Source organism: Dendropsophus ebraccatus, chromosome 1, assembly GCF_027789765.1.
Source record: "Dendropsophus ebraccatus isolate aDenEbr1 chromosome 1, aDenEbr1.pat, whole genome shotgun sequence".
Taxonomy (NCBI): domain Eukaryota; kingdom Metazoa; phylum Chordata; class Amphibia; order Anura; family Hylidae; genus Dendropsophus; species Dendropsophus ebraccatus.
In genome coordinates, this window is record NC_091454.1 from 144,163,953 (window position 1) to 144,177,667 (window position 13,715).

Here is a 13,715-nt window from a genome sequence, read left to right on the forward strand (position 1 = left end):
AATGCTTTTTAATTAAGCAAATTGAATTTAAAGTCCTCTTATTCATTAAGAAGGATTAACTCCAAAAATGATAATCCTTTAAGTGACTATAAATATGCAAAGGCTGACTTATAGAAGAGATGGGCGCAGCTATATAATTTACCTTATACAAGGACATACATGCAAGCTTTCCATTTCATAGGACACAAATGTATTGATCAGTATGTTTTTGTAGTGTGGGGAAATTCACAGAAACATCAGCAGTACACGCACTAGGGTCAGCACATTGCACTCTATAGATATCACTGATACTGATCACTGTATAACAGCCTGATACTAATAATACCAACACCATACAATCAGCTAGATCACAAATAGCTGACACATCTATAAGCCATATCCCTGGAACTTAAAGGATATCGAGCTGGCACTGTGGATGATGTTCAAAAATGTACAATGTAAAAAACTGAAGAACAAGCAAGTATGAATAGGCTGCACATCATGATCATTAATAGAGAAATATGTAACAGATGTGACAGATTTGCTTTAACTTGTTTCTCTTCACAACACAGACTACATCATGTAGAGCTAGGACTAGATGAGACAGAAGTGGATAGAGTAGTACTCTATCCACTTCTACATTTAAAAACTCATAAGTCATTGTTCACAGATTTGTTCTTTCAAATACCTGGGCTGAATTTCAGTCCCAGTCTAGCCTTAGACATACCGTTATAGTAGCAGTTTGTACAATAGTTGATGTGTGTGTGTGTGTGTGTGTGTGTGTGTGTGTCTGTAAAAATAGTAATAATAGTTTCCTTTATTTTTCAGATTCTGGAGAATTTCAAGATAGAGACTAATCGAATGGTTGATGTGGGAACAACCTTTAACCTCATTCTCTACCCTTCCAGACCCATTCAACTAACCTTGTCCCCTTTGTCAGTAAACAGTTCTGAAAGACACTTCTAAAGATTTCTTTTTAATGGACATACTGATGTATATAATTTCACAATAAGAGATATTATTCAGAGGACCTGGACAACGAAAAGGAAGAAAAAAGATCTGTCAGTATAATTATAAGTTAAAGCGACTCTGTACCCACAATCTGACCCCCCCAAACCGCTTGTACCTTCGCATAGCTGCTTTTAATCCAAGATCTGTCCTAAAAAACAACTTTTAAACTGGCAGCCCTGTGCCAAACGGCCGTGGCTTAGATTGTGTATGCATTAGGCTGGGACAACCTCTCTGTCCCTCCTCCCCGCCCTCCTCATCATTAGAAATGCTCCAGACAGATTGCCTCCTATTCCCCACCTGTGTCAGCCCGGCACATGGGCTGGATTGTTAAGGCACCTGTGCAATGTTCAGACAGGAAAAAATGTTCCAGTGGCATTCCTAATGATGGAGAGGGTGGGCAGGAGGGACAGAGGAGTGGTGCAAAGTTAGGGCACAGATACTCCCGTTTGGCACATTTGCAAGTTTAAAAGTTGTTTTTTTAGGTCAATAACTGCATCACCTGCCAAACGGATCCCAGGACAGATTAAAAGCAGCTATCCGAAGGTACAAGTGGTTTGGGGGGGTCAGATTGTGGGTACAGAGTCGCTTTAACATGAAATATAGTGACCACTATCTGCCTTATAAAATGTAACTTAACCTGCTATTGTATCTTTGAATAGATAAAGTAATTTTAATCTATATCCATGTGCAGAAACATTTGTATGCTACTGTAGACACTATAATTTCATGTACATTCTGACCTGTAAGAATGACGCCTGATAACAGAAGGTAAACTAGACTGGAATGGACAACTGTAAATCTGCATAACCCAGTGCGCTCTGCTGTTATCACTAAATGTCCACAAGGCAACTTCCTTTAGATGATGTACAGTAAGGGCTGTATTAGCCCAATGCATGATCTAAGTGAGTGCTAATCTACTAAAATGGCACTTGCTTACAGAGCCTATTGCACGGCTCGATTATCATGCGGCAAGGACTGCACGGACATTGTTTATGATGTCCATGCAGCTCTTGCTTTATGTACAAAATGATAAATGTTACTAAACTATTCACGCTCCCTTAGTGTCCTCCTGGCTTGTTTCCCCACTGACTGCAGCCATCTCTGACACTTCTAAACCATTCTCTGGCCAATCACTGGCCAAGACAAGACAGCACCACTGCCAGCGATTGGCGGCCTGTCACTTCATGGATGAGTTCCAAAGGGTTCAGGTTGTGGTGAGCGGGGAATCCCAGAAACAAGCCAGGAGGGAGCATAGATGGACAAGAACGCATATATCTTTATTATTTTCTTTACCCTCTCATCAGCTGTTGGCAGTGCATGACCATTACACATAGCAATGCGCAGCCGGGGTCCAATGATTTTATAACATATTGGAACACAACGATCAGCTGATGACTGATTGCACAGAGTGATATTTACACTGGGCAGATAATCGCCCCGTATGATAGGGCCCTAAGTCTATTCTCATACTCCACTGCTACAGTTTCCCGATATGTTCACACTGTCTATGACACGCTGTTTGCAGCTGCACAAGATACAGCACACAGAATCTCATTCTGCATCTTAGGCCTTATTCAGACACCCAGTGATTTTTAGGGACCGCAATTTAGTCCTGCTAGCTAGATCCGTGATCGGTGGAAAACCATCCGTGATTGCATCCATGTTTACATCCGTGTCTGTGTTTTCCACTGATGTGCATCACATCACCTCAATATGTATTCCACCATGTGTAGGCATCATGCTGAGCCTTGTTGTCTCCACCCTTGTCATATTGAGCCTTGTAATCCCCTCTATAGCATGCTAGGTCTTGTAGTCCCCCTCAATGCGGCATGCTGGACCTTGTAGTCCCCCTGTATATGGTATGCTGGGCCTTGTTTTCCACTCTCCCCGCCCACAGACAGCTGCTAGCAGCACATCCCACGAGTTCGAACCCCCCTCCCAGACAGCTGCTGGCAGCGCAGCCCTCGAGTCCAGTCTACCCCCCCCCCCATAATCCAACCCCAGCCGTCACCCCTCTCTCTAGCAGCAGAGATGATATGGCAGCACATAATCTAACATCCCCGCCAGCAGCAGAGATGAGATAGCAGAGCATAATCAAACTATAAGACTAAAAAGTTTAAGGCTATGTTCACACAACGTATTGAGACCGGGTCACAGAACGGCCGGTCTCTGCCCGGATCATCCCGGCCGGTACTTAGGCACCGGCCAGATGATCTGTCCGGCCGCAGAGCTCTGATGTGGGTGCATCAGTGCGTGCCCGCATCAGAGCTTCCCCCTGCACACAGTGAAGCAAGCGGCCGGAGCCGCTCGCTTTACTGTGTGAACTGACAGGGTTTCTTACGGCCACAATTCATTGAATTGCGGCCGCAGAAAACTGACATGTCAGTTATTTGCGGGGCCGCACAGGATCCCAGCCGGAGCGTATACGATGTGTATATGCTCCGGCCAGGATCCCATTGATACTAAGGCATTGTTCCACCCCGCAAAAACAACGGCCGTAGTTTTACGTAGTGTGAACATAGCCTAAAACAATAAAATATAAACCCTGGGCTGTTCCACAAACTACCCCCAAACCCTTTCCCCACCCCAGCCCTGTCACCCCGTGTCTATATTCAGCACCACGGCTCAGACTCTGCTCTCTGCAGCCTTGTAAAACTGCAAAGACCATTTCATGGGACCAGGGGCATAACTAGGATTCATGGGTCCCCATAGCAAAAAACTGTAAGGGGCCCCCCTCCCCTATGCACAACAAAAATAAATAAAATCTCTTGTGGCCAGAGGCAGAATCCTGCCTGCAGCCACAAGAGTGACTGGCAGGGCAAAGAGCCAATGGCAGCTTGCTTTCTCAGTCCACAGTTTTTAACTATATGGGCCCATTAAAAGCCCTTATGGTTAAAAACATAGGTGCAGGAGCAGAATACCTTCAGCTTAATCCCTTATGTGCTGCAGTGTGTAAGTGACCCAAAGTTCAGAAGACAATAAGGTATCTGCTTTACTGCTGGTGAACTGATAACCCCTGACCTCTGCGCGGAGCTCTGCACATTTTCCTACTTGATTGCAGCAGGTGGAGAACAGAGGTCAGGGGTTATCAGAGCAGAGGCAGAGATCTCTTTTTCTTCTGCACGTTAACTCTTTTTTTTGTGTGGCAGCATGTAAGTGAACACTGGGTCACTTACCGTATTTTTCGGACTATAAGGCGCACCGGACTATAAGTCGCACCCTGGAGTTTAGCCTGCTAAGCCATCTAGGTTCATATATAAGGCGCACCGGACTATAAGGCGCACCGGACTATAAGGGGCACCGCATTATAGTGTATAAGTTTGAACGAACGAAAAACGATCATACGAACGAAAAAACAATTATGGCAATAATGTGCATCTGATGCTGATTCCCTTTAAATGAAACAAAACTCAGACCGTAAATCATACCGTACTTTATTTAACTTTTTAACAATAACTGACAACTTGTTTAGTTGTAACTGTAAATCAGTACACTTGCGGTATATTCTCAATTCATTCCTCCACTACAAATCCATCAAATTCTTCATCTTCAGTGTCAGAGTTTAACAGTTGGGCAATTTCGGCATCAAGCATGCTCTGGTCCCCCTCATCATCATCTGAGTCGGTCTCGTTGCTGCTTAGCTCTTCAGTGATGATTCTAGCCTTCCTGAAAGCTTGGGTGACACTGGAGACTGATACCTTCTCCCAGGCATCCACGATCCATTTGCACATAGTAGCATAATTTGCCCGGCGTTGCCTCCCTGTGTTGGTGAATGTGTGGTCACCTTCCGTCATCCAATGCTCCCATGCAGCTCGCAATTTAACTTTAAATGACCTATTAATGCCGATATCTAGCGGCTTGAGCTCTTTGGTTAATCCACCTGGAATGACGGCAAGCTCCGAGTTAGTTTTCTTCACTTGGGCTTTGACAGCATCGGTCACATGGGCGCGCATGGAGTCACAGACCAATAGGGATGGGGATTTGTGAAAAAAGCCATCCGGTCTCTTGAAGTAGACCTCCTTCAGCCACTCAGTCATCTTCTCCTCGTCCATCCAGCCCTTTGGGTTAGCCTTGACGATGACACCAGCAGGAAGCTTTTCTTTTGGCAAAGTCTTCCTCTTGAAAATGACCATGGGTGGTAACTTCTGGCCATTAGCCTGACAGGCGAGGACTACAGTGAAAGAAGACTTCTCGTGTCCTGTGGTACGTATAGATACTGTACTGGTCCCTGTTCTCTCAACAGTACGTTGTACAGGGATGTCGAAAGTGAGGGGTACCTCATCCATGTTAGTGATGTGTTCTGGTTGGATATTTTTTTCATTTCTTTTGGTTTTGCAGTAGGTGCGGAACATGGCCAGCTTCTCTTCATAATCCTTTGGCAGTTGCTGGCAGACAGTTGTTCTGGTGCGGATGGAGAGATTACGCCTTTTCACAAAACGAAAGCACCATGAAGGACCTCCTTGAAAGTCCTTGATCTCCATGTCGCGTGCAAACGCTGTGGCTTTGAGTCGGATAGAGACAGTGGAGACACTTCTCCCTGCGGTTCTTTGTTCGATAACCCACTGTTCTACTTTATCCTCCAAATGTTGCCATCTTGCTTTGTGTCCTCTGAAACTCAGTGTGCTCTTCTTTACCTGGCATAGGGCATCTTTTTGTTTCCTCCAGTTACGCACCATAGATTCGTTAATGTTAAATTCCCTTGCAGCTGCTCTATTTCCATGCTCTGCTGCATAGCTTATTGCTTTAGGGTACAAACACACACAGCAGATACGCAGCAGATTTGATACTGTGTTCAGTTATTTAGATCTAATCTGCTGCGTATCGCATCAGTAAATACGCAGCGTATATGCCGTGTGTGTTTGTACCCTAAAGCTTAAAATCAGCATTATAAGCATGTCTTTTAACAGGAGGCATTTTTGGGGTCTGCTGTAAGTTACCTGTCACCTGTCACAGTACTTACTGAAGCTCCTTATGTCACAGTACTGAGGCTCCTAACTATGATGGCCCTAATGCACCATGCAAGATAGGCAGAATTCTGCCAGCGAATCCCGTTGTCAGAATTCTGCATGGAGCACTGTGACCACCATAGTTAGGAGCCTCAGGGAGCAGGGAGAGCGGGACAGTGGGAGAGAGGGGGCGTGGTTTAGCCACTGTGGAGAGCTGTGTCCTGGCCGAGCTCCCGCTAGGAACGGTGATATACTACACAGAAAGACTTTATTTTACTCTTTACTCTTTACTATTAACTTCCTTGGACTCTGAACTGAATGAATTGAGAACTACCGGTACATCCAGGCGAGCGGCGGCGGCAGCACAGAGAAAGCTGGAAGCCTCTCTCCCCTGTGCCCGGTCAAAGCAACATGGTGCCGTAGTCCCTGCGGCTCCCCCTCCCTCCTGCTCATATGCCGGCGGCGGAGCAGTGTTGCAGACTGCTCCGTCACACACAGCATCAGCGGGGACACGCAGGGAGCCCATGGCAGCCCGTACTCTTCCCTAAGAGCAGCGCTCAGCCCCTCTTCTGCATCCATCACAACAGTGTGTCCTGAGTGCGTCCCGGAGTACAGGTGAGGGAGCACTGCGCTTTTCTATGTGGCGGGGAGATGCGGGCCTATGTGCGCCATGTAGGCCGGAGCTGTCCCGGTCCACATATAAGGCGCACCAGACTATAAGGCGCACTTACAATTTCTTAGAAAAGTATAGTATTTTAAGTGTGCCTTATAGTCCAAAAAATACGGTACACACTGGAACACATAAGAGGTTAAGCTGAAGGACACAGGGCAGCTCTTACCTTCTCCCCCTGGGCCCCCCTGCTGCACAGGCCCCATAGCAGCTGCCTATCCTGCCTCTATGGTAGCTACGCTACTGCATGGGACCAGGGGCGTAGCTAATGTCTCATGGGCCCTGGTGCCAGAGGTGAGCTTGGGCCCCCAACCCCCACACACCGTGCCATGCGACTTCAAAACCGCAACCCAAACAATAACAGTAAACCGGAAACAAATACTCTCACAACATAAACCCTAAGCCAAGGAATGACATGGAGCACTGACCCCCCTCTCCAGTATACAGGGAAAAAATATGCCCACTATACATACACTACCATTCAAAAGTTTGGGGTCACATTGAAATGTCCTTATTTTTGAAGCAAAAGCACTGTACTTTTCAATATAGATAACTTTAAACTAGTCCTAACTTTAAAAGAATACACTCTATACATTGCTAATGTGGTAAATGACTTTTCTAGCTGCAAATGTCTGGTTTTTTGTGTAATATCTACATAGGTGTATAGAGGCCCATTTCCAGCAACTATCACTCCAGTGTTCTAATGGTACAATGTGTTTGCTCATTGGCTCAGAAGGCTAATTGATGATTAGAAAACCCTTGATCTGAAAACAGTCTAGCTCGTTACAGAAGCTACAAAACTGACCTTCCTTTGAGCAGAATGTGTTTCTGGAGCATCACATTTGTGGGGTCAATTAAACGCTCAAAATGGCCAGAAAAAGAGAACTTTCATCTGAAACTCGACAGTCTATTCTTGTTCTTAGACCGGTAATGTGTTAGACGCCATCTGTTAAGCATGGTGGAGGTAATGTGATGGTCTGGGGTTGCTTTGGTGCTGGTAAGGTGGGAGATTTGTACAGGGTAAAAGGGATTCTGAATAAGGAAGGCTATGACTCAATTTTGCACCGCCATGCCATACCCAGTGGACAGCGCTTGATTGGAGCCAATTTCATCCTACGACAGGACAATGACCCTAAACACACCTCCAAATTGTGCAAGAACTATTTACAGCAGAAGCAGGCAGCTGGTATTCTATCGGATGGAGTGGCCAGCGCAGTCACCAGATCTGAACCCCATTGAGCTGTTGTGGGAGCAGCTTGACCGTATGGTACGCCAGAAGTGCCCATCAAACCAATCCAACTAGTGGGAGCTGCTTCTAGAAGCGTGGGGTGCAATTTCTCCAGCTTACCTCAACAGATTAATAGCTAGAATGCCAAAGGTGTGCAATGCTGTAATTGCTGCAAAAGGAGGATTCTTTGACGAAAGCAAAGTTTGATGTAAAAACAATGTTATTTCAAATACAAATCATTATTTCTAACCTTGTCAATGTCTTGACTCTATTTTCTATTCATTTCACAACGTATGGTGGTAAATAAGTGTGACTTTTCATGGAAAACACAAAATTGTTTGGGTGGCCCCAAACTTTTGAACGGTAGTGTATTATGGCTTAGGGTGTGTTTACACAGAGAGATTTATCTGACAGATTTTTGAAGCCAAAGCCAGGAATAGATCTGAAAAGAGGAGTCTTTCCTTTATGACCTGATCTCTGTGTATAGTCTGTTTCTGGCTTTGGATTAAAAAATCAGATAAATCTGTCTGTGTAAACGTAGTGTTGCCCAACCTTTTCCATCCCGGGGCACCCCTTCCCAATGTTCTACAAAATAAAAATAAAAAAATCATTCTGCTGTTTGGTGTCAAGTGCAGTAGCGTTAGTAGGCATGTGGATTGCCCCCATATAGTAATAATGCCCCCTGCCCTGCTGTACCTCCATATAGTTATAATGTACTCTGCTGTCCCCCATATAGTATTAATGCCCCCTGCTGTGCCCCCTATAGTAATAATGCCCCCTGCCCTGCTGTACCTCCATATAGTTATAATGCCCCCTGCTGTCCCCATATAGTGATAATGCACCCTGCTGTCCCCCATATGGTAATAATGCCCCCTGCTGTCCCCCATATAGTAATAATGTCCCTGCTGTGCCCATATAGTAATAATGCCTCCTGCTGTGCCTCAATATACAGTAGTAATAATGTCTCCTGCTGTGCTCTCATATAGTAATAATGCCCCCTTCCCTGCTGTACCTCCATATAGTTATAATGTCCTCTGCTGTCCCCATATAGTAATAATGCCCCCTGCTGTGCCCCCTATAGTAATAATGCCCCCTGCCCTGCTGTACCTCCATATAGTTATAATGCCCCCTGCTGTCCCCATATAGTGATAATGCCCCCTGCTGTCCCCCATATGGTAATAATGCCTCCTGCTGTCCCCCATATAGTAATAATGTCCCTGCTGTGCCCTCCATATAGTAATAATGCCCCCTGCTTCTGGCTGATATTCACTAATTTAGCAGGACGCAATAGCACTGTATACAGCACTACTGACTCCAGGTAAATTAGTATATATCAATGGAGAGTGTCCCAAACAATCACTAGCTGACTACATTATGGCAAGTGAAGTGAATGGGGCCTGCTGCACTATACCACACTATTTGTCAGCATTAGAGATGAGCGAACCGGGTTCGGGTTCGAGTCATTTGATTAGCTGGGGCTGCTGAACTTGGATAAAGCTCTAAGGTTTTCTGGAAAACATGGATACAGCTAATGACTATATCCATGATTTCCACATAGCCTTAGGGCTTTATCCAAGTTCTGCAGCCACCGCTAATCAAATGCCAAAAGTTCGGGTTCGGATCGACTCGAGCATGCTCCAGGTTCACTCATCTCTAGTCAGCATCTCTTTTGTGGTGGGATGCTGAAAGTGTACCTGTCATTAAAAAAACTTCTGACATTTCATAGAGACTTCATGGAGACATGTCAAAAGTTTGTTTTTATAATGACAGGTACACTTAAAGGCTAGCTATGATGTGCTCCTCTCACATGTGTATGGTGTATTAAAGGGAACCAATCATCCCAACCGGGCTGATATGGTTCCCTGAACTGCTGTATACAGCTCAAGCAGCAGCTGCTGCACGTACTGGCCGCAGTTGCAGCAGAAGGTGTATAACTGAGAAAAAGCAGTTTAATCCCCTGGGTGTGTGACAGGCAGCGGCGGGGAAGTAATCATCTGGGCGGCTCCCTGCCCATATCTAGTCATCGCGCTCTGCCTGTCAGCGCGCTCGGAGGGGATAAATGACAGGCAGAGCGGTCCCTTACTGGCGCTAACAGGCAGAGAGCGGTGACTAGATATGAGTGGGGAGCAGCCCAGATGACTATTTCCACGCCGCTGCCTGTCACATGCTCGGGGATTAAAGTCCTTTTTTTCGGGTATACAGCTACTGCTGCAGCCGCGGCCGGTATGTGCTATGGCTGCTGCAGGAGCTGTATACAGCAGTTCAGGGAGCCATATCAGCCTGATTGGGCTTACTCTGGCTCCAGTCTCCTCGAGCCAGTAGGTAACCCTGCTTAGGCGCTTGCAGTTTAGCAGCGGCCTGCATGATGGGTCTGTGTGACCCATGGATGCAAGCCGCTTTGCTAAACAACTCAGGAATTTAAACAGGTGGCAAGGGGAGGGGGGGAGGGGCAGGTCGCAACTGCGACCTTTGCGACCGCTGTAGCTACGCCACTGCATGGGACTTTCTGTGTGCAGCTCTTTCTGCAGGTCCTGCACACTTTTTATGCCATAGATGATTGCACAAGTTTTGTTGTGGTTTTTGATAGTAAAAAATAATAATAAATAAAACTAACTTATGAAATCTGTGGGGATATATGGGTCTTTTTGTGCCTTGGTGAGTGCCCAATTAACCTACTCAGCCTCTGGCTCCGTCATTTCTGAAATTAGCTGATGATGTTCCCCAGTGTTCAGCACCCCCCCCCCCCCCCTCTATCTATGTGTGCGTGTGTGAAAGAACTATTAATGAAGTAAGAATAACTTTAAATACATGTTTTTATTACAAATGTACAATTCTTTAGCAATATTCCAAAAATATATATTTTAAATGACAAATTTAGGATATCAGTTTTTTAAGAACATTTTGATTGTAATTATTAAAATAACATACATAATTAACTGATTGGGCAAATGTATAAAGTGTGTCAATTTGTCAGCAGATGTATCTTTGTCATCATATCATAATTATTTCCTTCCCAGAGTGTGCAATTGGCCCAAGTTGTAATTTATTATATATTATATTACAACTAAGGTATAAATAAGGGAGATCATATATGTGCCCCATTGTCAGGTATCAGTAGGCAACTCAAAAAATGTGTCATCAGAAAATTACCTACTGTTTAAATCAGGTTTTTTGAAAAAAAAATTCTATTTTATTGTCCATATTATAAATTTTTCCTAAAATCTTGAAGTTTTCATTCTCACCACTAGGTCTAAAACTAAGCTGAGACTTCCTGTTCTGTCTGTGGTAATAAGAGGAGCTGTGATCCGTACCGCATTTCAGCGATAGGTTACACCAGTAGATACAGTAGATAGCATCAGTATAAGGGTGCCTTTACACAAAGAAATTTTTCTGACAGATTTATGAAGCAATAGCCAGGAATGGATTTGGAAGAGGAACAATCTTAGTCTTTCCTTTATGACCTGTTCCCTGTTTATAGTCCATTCCTGGTTTTGGCTTCAGAGTCTGTCAGATAAATCTCTCTGTGTAAAGCAGGGGCGGGCTGGGCCGGGGGGCAGGGGGGAACATGCCCCCCGGGCCGGTCTTCCCCCAGCTGTCAGGGCCGCATGGCTGCTGACAGCTGGCTGGAGTCCTCAGTGCCTCCCCTGCTTACAGCCCCGGCCCTCTTCAGTCATATTTACCTGTGGCTGTGCTGTGGATCCGGATTGTGCTGGAAGCGGCTGCTGAAGCCCCGCCCCCATGACGGTAAGCCCCGCCCCTTTATGGCCATTATGCTTTCTATAAGCCTATGAGGCTTATGGTAAAAAGCAAACTGCTGTACGCAGTATCTTCCTCCGGCCACCAGAGGCCGCTCTCTCCTCCCAGCTGGTTCTCCTGTGTCTGGGCTAGAAGAGCCTGAAGACAGAGAAGATGGTGTCTGCAGGAAGCCAGGTACCTACACAGGGGGAGATCTACACAGCAGGCCATAGGGCAGGGGGAGGGAACCAAGGCCCTCCAGCTGTTGCAAAACTACTACTCCCATCATACCTGGGCAGCCATAGGCTGTCCATGCATGATGGGAGTTTTAGTTTTGCAACAGCTGAAGAGCCAAGGTTCCCTATCCCTGACATAGAGGATACATATACACAGGAGACCTACACAGGAGGATACATATATACAGGAGACCTACACAGGAGGATACATATATACAGGAGACCTACACAGGAGGATACATATATACAGGAGACCTACACAGGAGGATACATATATACAGGAGGAGACATACAGAGGAGTATATAGAGGATACATATATACAGGAGGAGACATATATACAGGGGTACATGGAGGATACATATATACAAGAGGAGACATACAGAGGAATTAGGGCTGGGTGAGTAAACAAATTAATTCGCCCAGAAGGTTAGAATCGATTAGATTTTTTGTGAAAATCTTAAATTAAATTTTCACAAAAAATCATTGCAGGCGGAGCAGCATGGATTGTTGGGTTGGCGGCCGGGCAAGAGGTGCAGGTCAAGCGGGCGGCGCGGAGGTGAGGTGCATGGCGGGCTTATGGCGGTGCGTGGAGTGTTGGGCCGGAGATGAGGTGCAGGGCGGTCGGGCAGTCCGCCTAACAGAGCTGCGACTGACCTGCCCGAGCTATAAATATCACGTCCTGCTCCCCTCCTGGCCACACGTGCAGGTCCCCGGTCTCTGGAGCAGGCCGCAGGGACTGTAGTGGTGATATCACCACTACAGTCCCTGTGGCCTCCTTCAAAGACTGGGGACCTGCATGTGTGGCCGGGAGGGGAACTTGTGTGCCAGGGTGAGAGGAAGAGGAGGAGGGCTATGTGCACTCCTGCCCCAATCACCCCCAGCTGCCCCAGTCCCCCTAGAGTCACCCCCAGTCTGCCTCAGTGCCCCTCAATCACCCCCAGTCTGCCCCAGTCCCCCTCAGTCACCCCCAGTCTTTCCCATTTCCCCTCCGTCATCCCCAGTGTGCTCCAGTCCCCCTTCAGTCAACTCCAACCGTCCCCAGTCCCCCTTCAGTCAACCCCAGTTTGACCCATACACCCCCAGCTCTCCCAGTCACCCCCAGTTTGCCCCATACACCCCCAGCTCCCCCAGTTTGCCCCGTACACCCCCAGCTCTCCCAGTCTCCCCCAGCTGCCCCAGTTTCCCCCAGTGACCCCTCAGCTATACCCGTATTACTACTACTAATGCCCCTCATCTGTATTACTAATACCCTCCATATCTATACCTGTACTACCTCACCCCTAATCTTTACCTGTACTACTACACCCCTTATTCACTATACCTCCACTACTACACCCTACCTAGATGGAGGCACCAGTGGTATGGTGGTATAAGTAACTATGTGGTGAAGGAGTGGTGATAATATTTGTTACTTATATAATGGTAATAGATGATGTGGCTATGGGGTCATACAGCGCAGTTATGGGCGTGGCTATGTCCCTCTTTCCCCCCAGTAAAAGTTGGGGGGTATGCATATATACAGGAGTACATAGAGAAGACATATATACAGAAGTATATAGATGATACATATATACAGGAGTACATAGAGGATACATCATATATCCTCTATGTACTCCTGTATATATGCATCCTCTATGTACTGCTGTATATATGTCTCCTCTGTACTGCTGTATATATGTCTGCTCTATGTACTGCTGTATATATGTCTCCTCTATTTACTCCTGTATATATGCATCCTCTATGTACTGCTGTGTAGGTCTCCTCCTGTGTGTATATATATATATATATATATATATATATATATATATATATATATATATATATATATGTATGTTTATTTACACTGATCCAAATTTTCCTGCATTGCATATTCCCTCGTGAATATATATATATACACGCACACACAGGA

General features: G+C 45.9%; 1 protein-coding gene across 1 annotated transcript in view; it reads left to right on the top strand.

Moving 5' to 3' along the window:
* Nucleotides 1-1,668, top strand: part of CYP11A1 (cytochrome P450 family 11 subfamily A member 1) — a 36,348-nt gene extending 34,680 nt beyond the window's left edge. The window contains exon 9 of the mRNA XM_069981154.1: nucleotides 808-1,668. Coding sequence (XP_069837255.1) covers nucleotides 808-945 — 138 coding nt within the window. The 3' untranslated portion in view covers nucleotides 946-1,668. The remainder of the gene's footprint in view (nucleotides 1-807) is intronic.
* Nucleotides 1,669-13,715: the final 12,047 nt, after the last annotated feature.